We start from the raw sequence: 18,013 nt of genomic DNA, 5'->3' as shown, positions 1-18,013 counted from the left end.
TCTCGGTGCAGGAGCCTCGTGCCCCGCGGGGGTTTTGGGGGGATTTCGGCGTCCCCGCGCCCGGTTCACCAGCACCGAACTGCCCCAATCTCCGCTCTGCCTCTCTGCACCGGCACTGTTGAACAGCGCTATGTCACGACAGCCCCGTGTCGCGATAACGCCAACCACGCTCCGCAGCCTCCGGAGTCCTGAGGAGTGGCGCCGCCAGACCACGCCCCTTTCACGCAGACCACGCCCATCAGCCACGAAGCCCCGCCCCTCCAGCGCTCAGACCCCGCCCCCCGCGGCGTGCGGCGTGCGGGGATTGGCGGAGGGCTGCAGGCCCCGCCCCCGGCCCCCTGCGGGCGGTGACGTCAGGCGCGCTCCCCGCAGGGGGAATGAATGGGAGGCGGGCGGTGCTGGCGGCACAGCTGCGGCGCCGCGCCCGGGCCGGCACCGGCACCGGCACGGTACAGCACGGCTGGGGCTCGGCTCTGCTGCTGCTGGAACCGGTGCTGCCTGCGGCCGGGGGCCGGCCCGCCGCCCTCTCCTTGCCCTCTTCTCTCCCCTCCGCCGCCCCCGGGCCAATAAAATGATGCAAAGCTCAGCGCTCGCTGCCGAAGGGGCTGTCAAGGGGCTGCCGGAGATCCTCGGGGTGCCGGTACAACGTAAGGACGCGTTTCTCTTCTCCCCCGATCCCCTCCCTGCGGCCCGCTGCCAGCCCCGGCCTCGCTTCTTCTCCTTTCATTTCTTCCCGTGTGCGGCAGCGCTGCTGCATGGGAGAGCCGGGGGGGCCCCGACGGGGCGGTCAGCGCTGCTGTGCGTGCGCACGGGGCTGCGAGCGGTGGCCCCGCTGTTGCCGTGTGTCGCGACACGCGGCCCCGACCCGCCTCTCGTCTCTCCGTCCGCGCGTCCATCGGTACGTGCTGCAGAGCTACAGGTGGCGCGGCTCCTTGTGTCCCCCCAGGCAGGGCCGTGAACGTCCGGACGTGTGCGGGGACACTGTGCGGGAAAGGGGAGGTTGGGGGGGTGAGAGCTTTGCCGGTCGGGTTTCCGTTGTATTTGTTATCGTTGTTAGCATTTATAATTTGCATTCGAGATCATCGATTACTGCTATTACGGTTCCCCCTCCCCCCTCCCCAGCGCGTTTGCAAACGGTTCCGGAGAAGCGGAGCGTCCCGCGGTGGAGGCGGGGGGTGGGGGGGGTCTACAGCGGGGGGAGGGGGGCTGTGCACCATTCGTTTCCCGGCCCGATGTGAGGCTGTCTCTCTGCTTCTGCCCGCACCAGGGTACAGCGAACGAGATGTTGTTCTTCTCGTGTATTTAAGCACAACAAATCGCTGGCGAAATAGCAGGGTTTGTGCTGCCGAAGTTCCCGTGGTGCTGCTCGAAGCAGGGGGGGGTTGAGGGGGGGCTTCGGGGCTCCGTAGGGACTGGGGGGCAGTCCGCGGAGGCACCGCGTCTGAACCCCCCCTGCTATGGGGAAATCGTGCGGTGAGAAATAGGGGCGTCAGTGCAGGGCCTCCGGCCGGGCTCCGGAGGGTGGGAAAGAGGCTGCAGCCCCCCCCAAGGATTGCTCTGTCATTATTATAATATTCTATTATTTGTATTTTGTTTTATTTTGTGCCTCCCTCCGCCCCCTCCCCTCCATCCCCAGCACTGCTCACAGCGATGGGCGCCCTTTCCCGTTCGCGTTTGAGATCGCATTTCTCTTCCCCCCCTCCGCCCCCTCCACCCCGACCCTCACAGCACCTTTCTGCCTTAACCCCAACGTTTTGCATCGACTTCAGCTTGGCGTTGAGGAGCAAAGAGCTGCGCGGGGGGGAGGGGGGAAGGGGAAGGTTATAAACCCCCAGCACGGCCCACGCTAATTGACACCCTCATTAATAACGCTATTCTTAAGGGGCAGGCGGGAGAACGTGCGGCAAACCTTTTGCCGAACCCAAACTTCTGCCTAAAGCACCTTCCCAAAATAATAGTAATAATAACAACAACAATAATAAACGAATGCATCGACGGAACGATCATTGAAAATAATAAGAAGAAGGAGAAATAAGAGAGAAATCGATCAATGTAGATGGAATAAAACCAACGGGCTGTGCTGCCAACTCGCAGTGCAGTGGGGGGGAGTGGGGCTGGATTGGTCCCCTGTATGTGTGTGTGTGTATATATGTGTGTGTGTGTATATATGTGTGTGTGTGTATGCATGCATTTATGTGTATATACATGCGTGTATATCTATGTACACACAGACGTGTGTGTGTATATATATATCAGATCAAGTGAAATTATCCGAACTACTTAAAAACAAACAGAAATCGGCTCGGTTCCGGAGCCGTACGGGACAGACGTGGGCTGCACACAGCGGCCGGTTCCGATCCCGACATCGGAGGTGCCGCCGCCTCCAGCGCTGCGCATCCCCGCTCTCCGTCCTCCCCTCCCCGCTCCGGGATAACGAAGGGGTTTCTGTCTCTCCCCGTTGCCGTCAGGGGTCCCGAGGGATCGGCGGCGTCTCCTCTCGGTGCCGTTTGTCGATGCTGTTTGTTGGGTTCGGGGTCACCCCGCTGTTTGTCGGGTTGGGGCCCCGCCGTGCTGCACCGCCCGCTGTGATCGGCTGCTGCGCCCTTTGCCTTCCCCCTCTTTTTCTTTTCCTTTTTTTCCTTTTCTTTTCCTCTCTTCTGCCATTTGCGTTATTTGTTTTCCTCATAGTTTCCTTTCTTTTCCCCTTTTCCTTCCCCCTCTCTTTTTTTCCCCTCCCCCCCACTTTTCCATCCCTTCTTTTCATTTCCTATTTTCCTGGTATTTTGCTTTCTTTCCCCCTTTTTATTTCCTTTCCTTTTCTTCTTCCATTTTAATTTCTTGTGTTACCTTTATTTTCTTGTCCTCCATACATCCATTTCCCTTTTCCTTTTCCATTTCCTTTTCCTATTTTCCCTTTTTTTTTCCTTTTCTTTTTTTTTGCCTTTTTCCTTTTATTTTTTTTTTTACATTTATTTTCCTTTATTTTCTCTTTCATTTTTTCCTCTTCTCTCTTCTTTCCTTTCCTTCTCCCGTTTCTTATTCCTTTCCCAATATTTCGTTGATTTCCTTTTCCTTCCTTCTTCCTTTTTCCTTTTGATGTTCCTTTCTTTTTCTCTTCCTTTTTCTCCTTTTTTTTCTTACTCTCTTCTCTTTCTCCCTTCTTTTTTCCTTCCTTCCTTCCTTTTTCTTTTTCTTTTCTCTTTTCGTTCCCTTTCACCTCCCTTTTCTTTGACATTTTCCATTTTCTTTTTCCCTCTTCTTTTCTCATTTCCTTTCTTTTCCCCCTTTCTTTTCCTTTTCTCTTTTCCTTTCTCTTTTTTTCTCCCTTTCTTTTCTTTTTCTCTTTCTTTCTTCTTTTTCCATTTTATTTTCTTTTTCTTTCTCCCCTCTCCTTTTCTCATATCCTTTCTTTCCCCCCTTTCTTTTCTTTTTCTCTTTCTTTTTCTTTTTTTCCATTTTATTTTCTTTTCCCCTTCTCTTTTCCTTTCCTTTTCTCTTCTCTGTCTCCCTTCGTTTTTCCTTCCTTCTCTTTCCCTTTCCTTTCCCCCTTCCACCTTCCCTCCCCTTTCCTTTCCATTTTCCTTTTTTCCCTTTCATCCTTCCCTTTTTCCTCCCCACTCCCTTTTCCCTTCCACCCTTCTCACCAACCATTCCCCTTCCCCTCCTCTCTTCCTTCCCTTTTCCTTTTTCCAACCTCTTTTCCCTCCCTCACCCTTCTCCCCTTCATTCTCCCCTTCCTTCCCCTCCCCGTTTTCCTCTCTCCCCCCCAGTTCCCATCTCTCCATCTGGGACGGCGGGAGCTCGAAGCTCCGCGCGATGCCGGCGTTGCTGAGCCGCTCTCCCCTCCGTCCCCGCAGAGATCCCGCAGTGCGCCGGCTGCAGCCAGCACATCCTGGACAAATTCATCCTCAAGGTGCTGGACCGACACTGGCACAGCTCGTGCCTCAAGTGCGCCGACTGCCAGATGCAGCTGGCCGAGCGCTGCTTCGCCCGTGCCGGCAGCGTCTATTGCAAGGAAGACTTCTTCAAGTGAGTACCGCGAGGAGCCCGTCCTTCTCCCCGTCCTCCCCGCACGCTGCCGGCCGCCCCGTGTCGCGATGTAGCCGTGAAATCCCCGATGCTGCGCTCTCCGCCTGCCTCTGAGCGAGAGGGCACCGCTCCGCTCCTCTTTTCTTCTCCATTTCTTCTTTTTAATTTTTTTTTCATTTAACCTTTCCCTCCACCCCCTTCCCTCCCCCCTTATTTATTTTTCATTTTTCTCACTTTTCTTCCCCCCCTTTTTTCCCCCTCTTTTTTAAAATATTCTCTCCTCACCGAGCCTCCCTTCCTTTCCCCGCTGCTTTCCCCCCGAGCCGTGTGCTCATCCACCTCCCCTGCTGCTGCATGGAACAACATTCCCACCGCCCACGTGGAACATTTCCCAGCCCCCCACCCTCCCTCTAAAATTTACTTCCCAACACAGATGCTCTATCCCCGTTTTCTGGTGGAAGCTGGGGGTTTTCCTAAGGGCTGACACCGCATCTCCCATCCTTCATCCCCACTAACCCGCAGGATGGCGACGATGTGGCCATAATCCTAGGGGGGTGTTCCCAGCTCAGCAGAATGGAAGGGGCTCAGCATGTTTTCTGTGCTCCCCCCCCCCCGGGGATCCTAATCCCATTGCCAGCCCATGGGCACGGCAGCGCCAGCACCACGTCCCCACATCCCACTACTGCAACCACTGAAAATCGTGGCGTGAAATGAAGCTGATGATCCCAAAGTCACTTACACTGATGGCCAAAAGGTGTGGGGATCGATGGTATTGGCACTGGGAGCTCAGTGCTGGGTTCATGTCAGGGCCCACTTAGATCACCCTGTGCCAATCAACAGCCCAGTGCTGTCACTTTTGATTCACCCATCCATGGGGCTCGAGGTCTGCTCACCTGAAGCTGCCCAAAAGGCCACGCTTCAATATTTTTGCACATAGAATCATTAAGACTGAGGGGGAAAAAAACACCTCTCAAATCCCTAAGTCCAGCCCCAACCCATCCACACATCCCTCAGTGCCGCATCTCCACAATTCCGTAGCACCCCTGGGGATGGTGACCCCACTGCTCTTTCCTTGCCCGCTCCTCCATGCCCGCTCTGCACAGTTTTGTTGCTCACTCCGTGCACGGTTTCACTGCACACCCCTGGCAGCCCACCCTGCTGGCACGGCACGGCACCGCAGCGCTGTCATTACGGCGTAAGAGCCCCATCATTCTGCATTAATCTGGGATTCATCATGCGAGCGGGGCGGTGTAATTAATTTATTTGGTATTAATGTGGATGAAATATGTACTGTCCTTGCGGGGGAAATCGGGCAGCCTATAAGCATTAGTTAAAAGAACCATTAAACTCAACCCTTCCCCAGCTCCATTAGGGCAGCCGCTGACGAAGATGAAGCCGCGCCGCGTGAGGTGTCACACGTAATTAGCCTGATTGCTGGGTTAACTCTGCCCCGCCGGCCGCTTGTCCTTGCAGGCGCTTCGGGACCAAATGCACGGCGTGCCAGCAGGGCATCCCCCCCACGCAGGTGGTGCGCAAAGCTCAGGACTTCGTCTACCACCTGCACTGCTTCGCCTGCATCATCTGCAGCAGGCAGCTGGCCACCGGAGACGAGTTCTACCTGATGGAGGACGGGAGGTTGGTGTGCAAGGAGGACTATGAGACCGCCAAGCAGAACGGTAGGCACGGCCCCTAAGCTCGCGTTTGATGGCCCCCAAGCTCGTGTTTTACTGCCAGGTCTGCTCACGCCACTCATTTGCTCGCAGATGATTCCGAGGCGGGGGCTAAGCGGCCCCGCACCACCATCACGGCCAAGCAGCTGGAGACACTGAAGAATGCCTACAAGAACTCACCCAAGCCTGCCCGGCACGTGCGGGAGCAGCTCTCCTCTGAGACGGGGCTGGACATGAGGGTGGTGCAGGTGAGACCCAGAGACCCAGGCTTCTGCCCACAGCCCAGCGCCAGGCTGGCCCCTAGCAAGGGCTCGAGTTGGGTTCCAGGTGCAGGGGTGTCGTGGTGATGGGATGCTGGATTGCAGGGCTGCAGGGATGCTTAGTTGCTGGGTGGGGGGTGCTGGGGTTCCTGCTGTGTGCAGATGCAAGGTTGCAGCTATGTTGTAGTGCTGGGTTGCAGAGGTGTTAGACTGCATGGATGCCAGCGTGCTGGTAGTCAGGTTGTGGGACTGCTGGCATGCAGGTTTGCATGGGTGGTAGGCTGTATCAGTGCTGTGGTAATGAGGCGCAGGTGTGATGGGTTGCACAGATGTTGGATGTCAGCAGTGCTGGTTTGTAGGGTCACTCATTCGTGCAGTGCTTTGGTGCAGGCATGATGGGGTGCAGAACTGTGGGGATCCCGGTGTGCAGGGATAAAGTGTTGAAGCAGTGACGTACTGATTTGCAGGAATGTTGCACTGTATGTGTGGTGGGCTGCATGAGTGCTGTCATGCCACGGTAATGTGGTGCAGAGGTGCCAGATTGCATGGGTGTTGGCATACAGGGGTATGCTGGGTTGCCAGGAGTGCTGGGTTGCACGGATGCTGGCCTGCTGGGGCAGTGAATTGCGGGCATACTCAGATGTGCAGTGCCTGGGAGCTGGAATGCTCAGGTGCTGGCATGATGGGGTATGGAGTTGTTGCAGGGATTGTGATGTGCAGGGGTGTTGGGTTATATGAGGGCTGGGGTGCTGGCATGACATGCTAATGGGCTGCAGGATTGCACAACTGCAGGCATATTTGGTTGGACTGCTTGGTTACACAGCTGCGTGGAAGCTGGAGTGTCGGGGTTTGGGGGTCCCATCGTGCGGGGACGCAAGGTTGGAGCAGTGATGGATGCTGAGTTATATGGGAGCCAGATGGTGTGGCTGAGAGGTGCTGGCACGCAGGACGTTGGGATGCCGGGTTGCAGGGCCACCACCAACGTCCCCATTGCTCGTCCCAGGTGTGGTTCCAGAACCGTCGGGCCAAAGAGAAGAGGCTGAAGAAGGATGCGGGACGGCACCGCTGGGGTCAGTTCTACAAGAGCGTCAAGCGGAGCCGCGGGGCCGGCAAGCTGGAGAAGGAGAGCTCAGCTGAGGACTGCGGGGTCAGCGACAGCGAGCTCAGCTTCCGCGGTGAGCAGGGCAGGGGGGCACGGGGCGGGGGTCTGTGGGGCTCCCCGTGCACGGCTGACACCCCATGCACTCCTCTCCTTGTCTGAGCAGACGACCAGATCCTCTCCGAGCTCGGCCACACCAACCGGGTTTACGGCAGCGTTGGCGACGGGGCAGGAGGACAGTTGCTGAACGGTGGTTTCGCCATGGACGGGACGGGGCAGCCGTACCAGGACTTGCGGGACGGCAGCCCCTACGGGCTCCCCCAGTCGCCCTCGTCCATCTCGTCGCTGCCGTCCCACCCGCCCTTGCTCAACGGGTTGGACTACGCCATGGACAGCAGCATGGGGCTGGGGGCGCAGGGGGTGAGTCAGACGCTGCGCGCCATGGCCGGGGGGGGCCCCACATCCGACATCTCCACGGGGAGCAGCGTCGGGTACCCAGACTTTCCCACCAGCCCGGCCTCCTGGCTGGATGACATGGATCACCCCCCTTTCTAAGCGCCGCACGCCCCCCGCCCCGGCTCCCTGCGTGCTCCCCCAGCCCGCAAGCGCAGCGCCGGAGGTGCGAGATGGTGCCAGGATTTCCCGTGGGAAGAGGAGCCGGAGGGATCCGTGGGGGCTCGGCGCCCATCCTTGGGGCATCGGCGATGTCCGGGGCTCGGGATGGGGCGGGTGCCTTTGGATGTGTAAGCACAAGGGAGGTGCGGGAGCACAGCACGGCGAGGATGTCGGGGTCACCCCGCCTCGTCCCTCCTGGTCGGCGGAGAGCCACGTGCGCAGGAGGGGAGGACAATCAGGGATGGCAAAGCCTTTATGGCAGAAGGGTTCGTTTCAGAGCGTTTCTCCCGGCCCAGGGGCCGTGCTGGCTGCTGGCTGCGGCGCTGGGCGGGTGGGAGCGGGGCTGTCGCGCTGCGGCTGCAGGGCCGTGATTTATCCCCGGGCGTGCAGGAGTGCTTACGGTGCAGCGCTGCACCTCGCTGGCTGGAGGGGAGGGATTGCAGCAGGAAGAAAAGCCTCGAGGCTGAGAGACGGAGGGCACGGCCAAGCTGGGGCTGGAACACGGGGAAAGACGATTGGGAGCGTGGGGTGAGCCTCTGCTGCAGGATATTGCAAAAGCATTCCCCAAAACGGTGGGGAAAAAGGGTCCGTGCTCGGGGACGTGCGTGATCGGGGGCGTTCGGTGACATCAGGCTGTACTGGCTGCTGCCCGCGGCCGAAAGCGAAGGGAATTACAAATAAACGTGAAATCAAGTGAGAAAGCTCGATGCTGGGCAGGCTGTCCCCCGGCCGGGTGCGTTGGTGCTGCAGGACTGCCCAGCTGCACCTGTGCGCCCCCAGCCGTGCCCTCCCCGGTGCCAAGCCCCCAGCCCCCGGGTGGCACAGGGAGGGGACACGGTGGGGGGGCTGTCCCTGCAGCAGTCCCTGCTTGCTCACCGTCCCCATCCGATGCAGCCAAACGTCCTCCCCTCCCCTTGTAAATGTTGTACAGTTCCAGAAAGTGAGTCTTGTTTGCTGGGAAGAGGGAGGGAGGAAAAAAAAAGAAAACAATAAAAACATTTAAAGACTAAAATCTTATTTATTGCCGTGTCTTTGGGGAGACACGACCCCCCCCACACCCTGTTTGTGGGATGCTGCTTTGTACCCTGCCTCCTGTGCCATGGCATGAGCTGTGTACGGTCCCTGCCGCATCGAGGGCACACGATGTCAATAAATTTGGGTCTCATCTGCAGCTGCTGTCTCTGGGCTCTTCTTCCCCACTGGTGGGAGGGGGGGGGAGGGGGGCAGCGGTATCACCTGCTCTGTCCCCACATGGGGCCGTTTTGCAGCCCCTCAGGTAATTTGGGTGAAGTGAAGCCTGTGGTACGTTGGTCCAGGAGGGAGATGGAGTGATTATGGCTCCATAATGGTCCCACCGAGCTGCGGATGGGGTGACAGCAGTCCCAGCAGCCTGACACGGAGCTGGTACACCCCCATGCTTTGCAGTGGGCATTTCCATCCCTGCCTCTGCTCCCCCTGTGCCCTAAGGGACTGTCCCAAGACAGGGGGACCTCAGCTCTGTGCTTGCTCAGGTGAGGCGTGCTGGGTGCTGAGCCCCGCCGTGGGCACCGGTGTGTTGGCTTTATATATTTTAATCATTTTAACATTTAATGCTTCTCAATTAAAGTGATTTCCTGGAGTAGATGCCAAGCTTAGCCCGAATGCACATTAACCACTTTCTGTATCGGTAGTTAAAGGCACCGGGGGATTTAAGCAGCAATCCACAAGGCTGTTGGGGAAAGGTTTGGCTGAATAAAGCAGATTATAAACAATAATATATGTCTTTCTCATTTTTACCCCCCCCTCCTGGCTTTTTTTGGAAAGGCTCCAAACTCACAAACAGACCTAAAGTGCTATAAACATCTCCAGGGCTGCGTGCCGAGCCCCACATGTGCTCCCTGAAAGCAGGGGCCTCAATGCCACTGCTTCTATCCCAGCTGTAAGAGGGCGTTTTATTGCCCATTGAGCCAAAGTTCCCTTCACACTGGGGGCTGTGAGAGGTACAGCTGGTCCCCCCTGCTTTCCCACCGGGTGCTGGTTCAGCCTGTGAATTAGCATTTTGGCTACAGTGGGTTTGCTGATGCAACGCTGGGCTGTCGTAGGTGCATCCAAAGTGATGCAGCAGACACAGCGGGCTGACTTGTCCTTGCCATTGACCCAACACCTCCTGCAAGGGCTGCAAGTGACCCTAAGTGTTGGAATCTGTTGAGGAAAGGCACAAAGGAATACACAGCCCGTCACAGCTGCTGAGCCTGCCCTGTGCTTGTGGGCAATGCTGTGCCACGGTGTTGGCTGCCAAATGCCATCAGCATCAGCCCACAAGTGGGTGCACTGCAGGAGGACCTGGTGTTGGCTGTTCTTACTACCACAGGAGATGTTACCAGCCCTCATCTGGGGGCAGACAGATGGATGCAGGACAGAGGATGGCACCTCCCATCCCTACAGCCTCCCAGGAACCAAGCTGCTCATTAAGGTTGGAGAAGACCTTTGGGTCATCCAGTCCATCCATCACCCCATCCCCACCCTGCCCACTGACCACGTCCCTCAGAGCCCTCAAGTTCCTCCCCGCAAGAGAAGCACGCAGAGACACCATCCCAACACTGTGCTTGTTTTATTTATAATGTTTTGCTTGGACCCAAGAGAAAAAAAAAACCCAAACCGTAATGCAACCCCATGGCCCTGGCTGTGCCAGCAGCCCTCCCCGGCAGTGTGCACTAAAACACAGGGACCTATCCAAGTCCTGTCCCCCCCTCCTTACCCCGGAATACTGCTGGATGTCAGAGCATGCAAAACCCTGACCCGCAGCCTGCTTGGAGGAGAGCAGGGCTTTGCTGCATGATGGTACCCATCCGGCCGCGTGGCACGGCTACACCTTGCCTGCTGTGTGCCGCTGCAGGGCCGAGGTGATGGCCTTACAGTCTGTCACCTCCTCTGGCAGGCAGCCCTCCTTGTCCCGCAGCGTGGGGTCGGCTCCGGATTGTAGCAGCAGCTCCACGATGTCAGAAAACTCACAGGCGGAGGCTGTGGGGAGGGAGGGAGAAAGAGCAGGGTCAGACCTCGGCCCTGGGCTGCTTGCAGGGCTGCTTCCTGCCGGATCGGTGCCTCTTTGGTTTTAATTATATCTCAGGTCCTTTTACAATATAACCAACTAACTCTTTTTTGCTGTTAAATGTTGTAATCAGAGGATCTTTTGCATTACTCGGCAGTTTTGTGCTGACCTGAAGCGACGAGCGGCAAAGTTTAATTAAAATAAAGGCAAGGTGTGATTGAAGCTTATATAGAAAAAGATAAAAAGAAAAGGAGGAAGGGAAGGGGATGATGCTCGTCTAGAGGTTGGCAACCATGCCCCACGGCAGGGGGTTGGAATCCGATGGTCTTTGAGTTCCCTTCCAACCCAAGCTGTCCTGTGGTTCCACCGTTCTATGATGAAGCAGGGATGTGGGAGAGACCGAACAGAGAGGTGGCTGCAAAGAGGGGATTTCCAGGGCAGCCAGGGAACTGCAGCCCAACCCTATAAGCACGGTGCCCACCCTCGCCCCGCTCCTGCGTGCCCTGGCTGGTTGCTGTGTCCCCACAGGGGCAGTGTCCCCACAGAGCAGCCTCACCACCGGATTTATGGCACCCTGGGCACCTCTATTTGTCAAGGGCCGGAGCGGCACTCCTGACACCGGCACGGGTGAAGATGAATTTCCATTCAGCTCAGTTCGCCTGGTGACTCCATTAATCCTCAGGGTTCGGATGATGAATTTCTTTCTCCCTCCTATTTTTTTTTTTATTTATTTCCCCTCCCTCCGCACCGAGCCGAACAGATGGCTCTTTCCAAGGAAGACGGAGCGCCCGTGAGGACGCACAGCCTGCCCACCGTGCAGCCACGTGGCCGCCAGCGCTCCGAGAAGCCTTGATTTCCTCTGGGAGCTGCAGTGGGATGAGTTGGGTATTCCCGGAGGGCGGGAGGATGGATGGAGGCGAGGAGATGGGAGGCCATTTAGCAGGACCCTGGTCCCAGAGGCGAGCAGAGCCTTCGGGATGAGGCTGAGCGCTGGCCTCCGCTTAACCTCCGATTAAACCCAGGGTCAGCAGCGGGCAGAAGGAGGCAGAATTTATCACCCGGCGCAGCCCGCGGTTCGAGGCCGGCTGTAATCAGGAGAGCTGTCGCCACAAGGACAGCTGTCAGGGCACGCTCGCTCGTAAAAAGGGATGGATGCACCCTAAAAGCAGCCTCTCGTGGGGGTTAACCCTTCCCGGAAAGTCCTCTGACAAAAGGGGAGGCTTCGTTCCGCGCTGCAGTGAGCAACTTGGTTACAAAGTGCTTGCATCAGGACATCTTCAGCAAGTCTCAGCCTCAGGCCGCCTGGATGGGAACGATTCACTCAAGGCTGCGTTTGAGATTTGGGTGGTGTGTGAGCAGATCTGCTATGGAACGGAATGGGGAAGGAAAGCTCCTGCAGTTTGGGAGCGTTGGCACCTGGAGAGGCGTCCCACAGGCTGCTTGGGTGGGTGGGAGAAATGACTGCAGAGATCATGTGAATTAAATCAGCTGTTCACCAAACACCGCAGCACCGATGCAGCAGATTTCCCACCTCAGCCAGAACGATAACAAGTTGGAAAATGAAGTATCCTACAGGAAAGATCACACGGGGACCATTCACACATTACTGTAATTACAGCCTTGGTTCGGGGGCCTGGGAATCTGGCCGTTTAGATCCAGATCCAAATGCTGTGTCTCGGGCTGATGGACTACAGAGCAATATTGCCATCCTGCTAATGTCCTTGTGGAGAGATCAGAGAGAGGCACAAACACTTCAGAATGACAAGTGTGCTCTTAATTACACAGTGACAGCCACTGAGAGAGAGTATAAAATAATAACCGGACATGCCTTAATTTTGGAACAAATTACGATGGAGATAATTTTTTTTCCCTATTCCCTGCATATCAGCACTGCGTGTGTCACTTAAGTCTCTCTACTTTTCTCATTTAGAGATAGAACACTCTTTCAATTAAAAGGATTGCTATAAAATCTCGTATTTAATTAGCACGTATCTGCAGGAGTGAGACAAGCTGTAACTTCACTCTGCTTGGTTTGGTAGTAGATCCGTCGTGCTCCCAGCTGGCACCAAACTAGTTTGTAACCAGGACACCCAGAGGTTAGCATCACACTGCTCATGGGCTTTGCCATTGGTTAATCAAATCCATCCCTCCTACTAATGCTGCTGCTGAAATTTGCTGTTATGTACAGAGGTGATTTGCTCCAGCTGCAAATCCATCCTGCTAAAAGGGAACAACAGAGCTGAAGGGCAGCTTACCGTAATGGAGTGCAGTCTGGCCTTCCCCGTCCTGAAAAAAACCAAGACTTGATTTTAGAGGTGTAAGCAACGCCGCGGGGATAGAAGTGAATTCCAGCCTTCAATAAATATGGTGAATCACAGCAATGCTTTAACTGATCAACAGCCCCGCACACCCAGCTATCCAGCAGCCAGGCTTTGAATCAGCATCTGCCATCAATCTGTATTGCTGGGTAATCAATACCAACCCACGCGTGGATCACGTCATGGCACCGGTGTAATTCAGTTCACAGCCTTATCACTTCCAGCTCATAAAAATGAAGGATTTCAGTCCTACAGCCTTACTTTGGGATCCTTGGCAATCCTGAGTGCACCTCCGGAGATGCCTACTGAGAGCTTCCTTGCAAGCACAGCCTTAGATGGCAATTCAGGACACAGGTGAGGCACATGGGCGCTTGTACAGCTCAGCAAACAAGGAATAAAATCACTTTTCTTTTCCCCTGCTGAATACATTTTAATTCCCTGCCCTTCAAACTCAGGTCTGTACAATGGTGGACTCAAGGCTGAAGCCATTTCTGTTGTGCTTCTGGAGTCCTCTCCTCTGCAGGTGAAGAAAGGAGCACCACAACCACACGGAATGATGGCTGCTGACATGCCTGGGGAGCTGGGAGACGTGTTGTGGAGATGGGTGATGTGATCCCACACTTTGGGGTGCACGTCCCATCCCCAGACCCAGCAGCACAGCCCTGAGCATCTCCTGCTTCCGCCACAGGGACAGGTGAAATAACAGACGGAAGAATTACTGTCCCCTTTGCTTTCACTGCCCCATTGGGATTAGCCTCTAATTCAGCTCCTCGCCTCTTTAATGTATTTGCATCTGTTGATGTAGACTTAAGTTTTTAATTACCATCATCTCTGGGATTAAGGTGCAAATTCAACAGCCCACTGGCAAAAAGGGGAACAAAAGAACAGGAAAACAGGTTGAAATCATCCAGAAAACTGCTCTTCAGAGACTGCTGGTTTCTAAGCCTGGTGACATCAAAGGCATTAAGCACACCCAGCTGGGAAACCAGGAAAGAGTCGTGCTGCAGGGTGAGATGCTCTGCACCGACCTGGAACGGGGCGGGAGGAGAGGCGGGCAGCACGGATGAGTTATTGGAGAAGCAGAGTTAAAATATGCAGGGTGTGAAAGTGCTGGGGGATGGGAGGCGAGCTCTGCATCGCCGCCATCAAAATTTGAGCCAACAACAACAAGATGAAAGGCAGGTGGATGGGACTGGAGGTGCACAATGGAACCTGGGCACCCTGATGGCGATCCCTGTCTGGAGGATGGCTCCGAGGGTTGGTCCAGGAATGCTCCAGACATTTGTTCCTCTTCCAAAGGCCTGCGTGAAAGGCTGCTGCTTCAGCAGAGCTGTGCTGGCGGGGCTGGCGAGCCCTTCATTTCAGAGCTGGCATTTATTAAGTTGGAGAAGGGAGAAGTCCCAGCACACACAGTGCATCTCTCCAACCCCAACGCCATTTAAAAGAAAAAAAAAAAAAGATCATTAATCCAGTGTTATGCAAAAGCTGTTTACATTTTATTTACACCAGATTTTTTTTCCCCCTGCGAGCCTGACCGCTGGCCAGGTGCCATTTGTTCTACTTCTCCAATGATTCTGTTTGCTTCTGTTTGCTCCGTGACAAATTTTAATCCAGGGAAAAAAAAAAACAAAAAGCTCTACTGTGGTCACTGGTGAGTTGGAGCTGCTAATTCTTCCCCACTGAAACTGATGGGGATATTGGTTGGCTTAGTTTATGGTAAGCTCTGAGCCATAGGGGGGCACTTGTAGGGCTGTTGTCGTGACTGTTCCATCAGTTCTTTCCAAACTGTGAATACAGAAAGTTAGGTAGTCCCAAGTGGTGGTGCCCTTAAGGGCATGCTAAAAGAAGTTAGAAATGTGCTGACAGAACTCCAAGAGTGCACAGAGTTTGTCTTGCAGCAACTGCCTCTTTGGGAAGCACTGTATCACACCCCATTGCAGTTCTGAGCCAAGAACTTAAGAACAAATGCCCACATCCACTGAAAGCATCAAAACAAAGATGCTGCACAATGACCCGCACCTCCCACGCCCCAGGTCTGTGACAGATGTCTCTCAATGAAAATCCAGCTACCAGTGGGCAACTTATTGGATAACGGGATTGCGCCGCGCTCCTGAGAAATTTAAGGGAGAGAAATGAGAGAAGATGGACCGAGTGCAGATGGACCCACTGCCTTATCCGTTAAGTGCTGCTATGGCTCCTGCACGCCAGTTCTGCCTTATAAGAGGGGATTATATCACAGCTTCCATCCCGTTGCTCTCTCCTTGGGAATTTCTGCTCCCTGCTGTACCTGAGATGAGAATTCTGGAGCCACGGAGGTGTGGGATCGCCTTGGTCAAGCCAAGATGGAAAACAACACATATAATAACCTTTCCTGCTGATGGACAGTGCACACACTTGTTTTTTAAGGTATTCTTCCCCTCTCATTGCTGTTTTTCCCTGTTCATTCATGGGACGTTTAAGGGAGCCGCTCGCTACTCACAGCTCCCAATACTGGCAGGGATCACAGATAAGAACGATGCAGAGATAACAGTGTTTAACAGCTCGGGTTCAGCAGCGTGGACAGGCAGCGAAGATAAATATTTACACGAGGTCTTTAGAAGGCGAGTGAATAAGAGGGCTGGAATTATACAGACCCTGAACAAGCACTGGTGCTTAGGAGCTGTGAGTATAAATCTCTGCAGCCGCACGATGCAGGTTCATTCAAGCCAGGGAGATAAAAAATAGCAGGAAAATACTTCCCTCCGCTTGTAAAAACTGCTTAATGTCTCATCTATTTCCACTTTAGACTTCAACTTCCCAACAATTTACTTAAACCTCATCACTGGAACAGGTTGCCCAAGGAGGCAGTGGATGCCCCATCCCTGCAGGCATTCAAGGCCAGGCTGGATGTGGCTCTGGGCAGCTTGGTCTGCTGGTTGGTGACCCTGCACATAGCAGGGGGTTGAAATTAGATGATCACTGTGGTCCTTTTCAACCCAGGGCATTCTGTGATTCTATGATTCTATGATCTTCTTTTTCTCCCTCTCTGCAATTTTATCCCTGAGATGACTGCAGGTGAGATGGCAGCTGAAAGGCCTCCAGAATGTATGTGCTCATGGTAATAGTGAGCAACGTGGGCTGACACATCCAGCCTGAAATCCACTGCACAGCTCAGGGGATGTCCCTCCACGGCCTTTATTTTCATTTTCATGCTTCTGTGGCTCACAGCAGCCCTGGTTTGGGCACGTGCCATTAACACATGCAAAATGAATGTTTGTGCAGTTGAGGCGTTGGGTGAGTGAATCACTGTGGGTGTAAGTGCTGGCATTCCAAAGCTGTGGTTCAGTTTGGGATCTGATGTTGTTCTTTAAGGTCTCTGTGTTATACCAGTGTGCACCCACACACACCCGGACTTTTGCTTTTAATTGCCTCCTGATTTTCAAAGCAAGACCAGTGACCCCAAGTTTGGTAACGATACCACCTAACAGCGTTGTGTAGGAACACCCAGAGTCCCAAAAAGCTCCAACCACTGGAAAATGAATCACACCTTCATGTTTTCTTCTCCTTTTCCACCTTTTGATTTTGCTAAAGCAAAATACACTTATGACTGCTTCACCTGCTGGTTCACAGTGAGTGTCCCATACGTGGGCGAGGAGTGGTCTGGTGTTTGAAAAGTGCCAGCAGTGTTACAGGTGTGAATGTTGAGCATGGGGACCTTGGGACAGCTCAAGCATTCCCAACAACAGGGCAACTTCCAGCAGAAGCAAACCCAAAACCCAGGCAACAGCCACACACTGATCTTATTCGGGATTGCAAATTGCCCAGACAGGGCTTGGACATCCCACCACTACATCCCCTGTTAAATCTTGCAGGCTTGGCACTGTACTGAGCTCACTCCTGGCACTGAGCTGCCCCTCTCCCCTGCCATGTCAAGGCACGGGGCAGACATCCCCGGAGATGGGAGGTGCTAGACAGATCTTTATCATCACCTCTCCATCCCTTCCCTAAAGCCTATCACCAAGCTATCACAGGTCTATCTCCTAAGTGCCTCCCAGATAAATTAGACCTGCATAGAGAAGCAATTATTACATTTCTAATGGTATGGGTCCTTACAGCACAATCTCCTACTGAAAGGCAAAGGAAATTGCATTAGCTTTTGTTTGATTCAACATTATGATGGAAGGAGGAGGGGTGCAGAAGCCCTTTAAAGCCAAGCTTGGGAGCCGAGGTTCCTTCTCTCCGGTGAGCCCCTTATGGCCTTATGGCCCCCATGGCCTGAGCATCCCGGTTCATTCAGGCGCTATAACATGAAGGTGCTCTCCACTTCCCAACCCAGGTGTAAGAAATCTCAGGGAGCATCTGATGCCCCTGAGCTTGCTCTCCCTGGAAGTCTGCCTTTGCTAATGCACCCAAACCCACTGGCCTTGGGAGTTCAGAGGGCCAGCGTGATGCTAATCCCTCATCGCCCTACTTTCCAACCGGTGCTGCACCTACATTTCCACGTGCAATTTCAATAGGATTTATCACATCCACCACCATCCCCATCTAGTGCTTCTGGCACAGCCAGTGCCCCGATATCCCCGTGCAGAAGGGGCTGCCCTTCATTGCAGAATGAATTTTCACCCCAATTTGCACTCGGTGCCCTGAGCACAGCTGCGTATTTGTACAGATGTGCTGATAGGTTGCCCCAGATAATGTTTGCTGCCTTCTGTTGCCTCCAGCATCAGGTGTTGTCATCCCTGTGTGTTAGTGTGACAGAACTGCGTTGGCACAAGACAAAAGCTGCCAGGGAGCCCCAGGCTTCCTCGTCCCATCCCAAGAACAGGGCTCAAAACTGGGTCTGGAAGGAGCTAGCCTTCCCTAAAGTTACCTTGCAGGCTGCAAGCAGGACGGCCCAAAGCTGCTTCTCTTTCCTTTGAAGCCAAACATTGCCAAGACATTAAAACCTCCCTTCTCTGGGCGCTTCCCCGCCCCCTCCCCGCATAAAAGTTCCTCACTCCCTGTTCTGCTCTTAT

The 18,013-nt window shown here is 54.5% G+C and overlaps 2 protein-coding genes across 2 annotated transcripts in view; one reads left to right on the top strand and one right to left on the bottom strand.

Annotated features, from left to right (window-relative positions):
- Nucleotides 1-450: 450 nt before the first annotated feature.
- LHX4 (LIM homeobox 4) lies at nucleotides 451-8,839 on the top strand. The gene is made up of 6 exons (XM_052666824.1): nucleotides 451-647; nucleotides 3,858-4,029; nucleotides 5,503-5,705; nucleotides 5,793-5,947; nucleotides 6,963-7,134; nucleotides 7,225-8,839. Exons 1-6 carry the CDS (start codon nucleotides 572-574, stop codon nucleotides 7,611-7,613), a joined length of 1,167 nt encoding a protein of 388 aa, XP_052522784.1. The 5' UTR covers nucleotides 451-571; the 3' UTR covers nucleotides 7,614-8,839.
- A 1,405-nt stretch (nucleotides 8,840-10,244) lies between these two features.
- Nucleotides 10,245-18,013, bottom strand: part of ACBD6 (acyl-CoA binding domain containing 6) — a 68,865-nt gene continuing 61,096 nt past the window's right edge. Inside the window, exons 7-8 of the mRNA XM_052666085.1 lie at nucleotides 12,957-12,987; nucleotides 10,245-10,673 (exon numbers count right to left, since the gene is read on the bottom strand). Of these exons, the coding sequence (XP_052522045.1) occupies nucleotides 10,519-10,673; nucleotides 12,957-12,987 (186 nt within the window). The 3' untranslated portion in view covers nucleotides 10,245-10,518. The remainder of the gene's footprint in view (nucleotides 10,674-12,956; nucleotides 12,988-18,013) is intronic.

This window comes from Tympanuchus pallidicinctus, unplaced genomic scaffold (assembly GCF_026119805.1).
Source record: "Tympanuchus pallidicinctus isolate F22 unplaced genomic scaffold, pur_lepc_1.0 scaffold7, whole genome shotgun sequence".
Lineage (NCBI taxonomy): Eukaryota > Metazoa > Chordata > Aves > Galliformes > Phasianidae > Tympanuchus > Tympanuchus pallidicinctus.
The sequence above is the reverse complement of the archived record's forward strand: the minus strand, read 5'-3'. Positions and strand labels throughout refer to the sequence as shown.

Excerpts from the sequence above, each read along its gene's own strand:
- LHX4 (XM_052666824.1), top strand. The coding sequence starts at position 572 with ATGATGCAAAGCTCAGCGCTCGCTGCCGAAGGGGCTGTCAAGGGGCTG. Across the intron at positions 5,706-5,792 it reads TGAGACCGCCAAGCAGAACG|ATGATTCCGAGGCGGGGGCT; the intron begins GTAGGCACGGCC and ends ATTTGCTCGCAG. Across the intron at positions 7,135-7,224 it reads CAGCGAGCTCAGCTTCCGCG|ACGACCAGATCCTCTCCGAG; the intron begins GTGAGCAGGGCA and ends TTGTCTGAGCAG.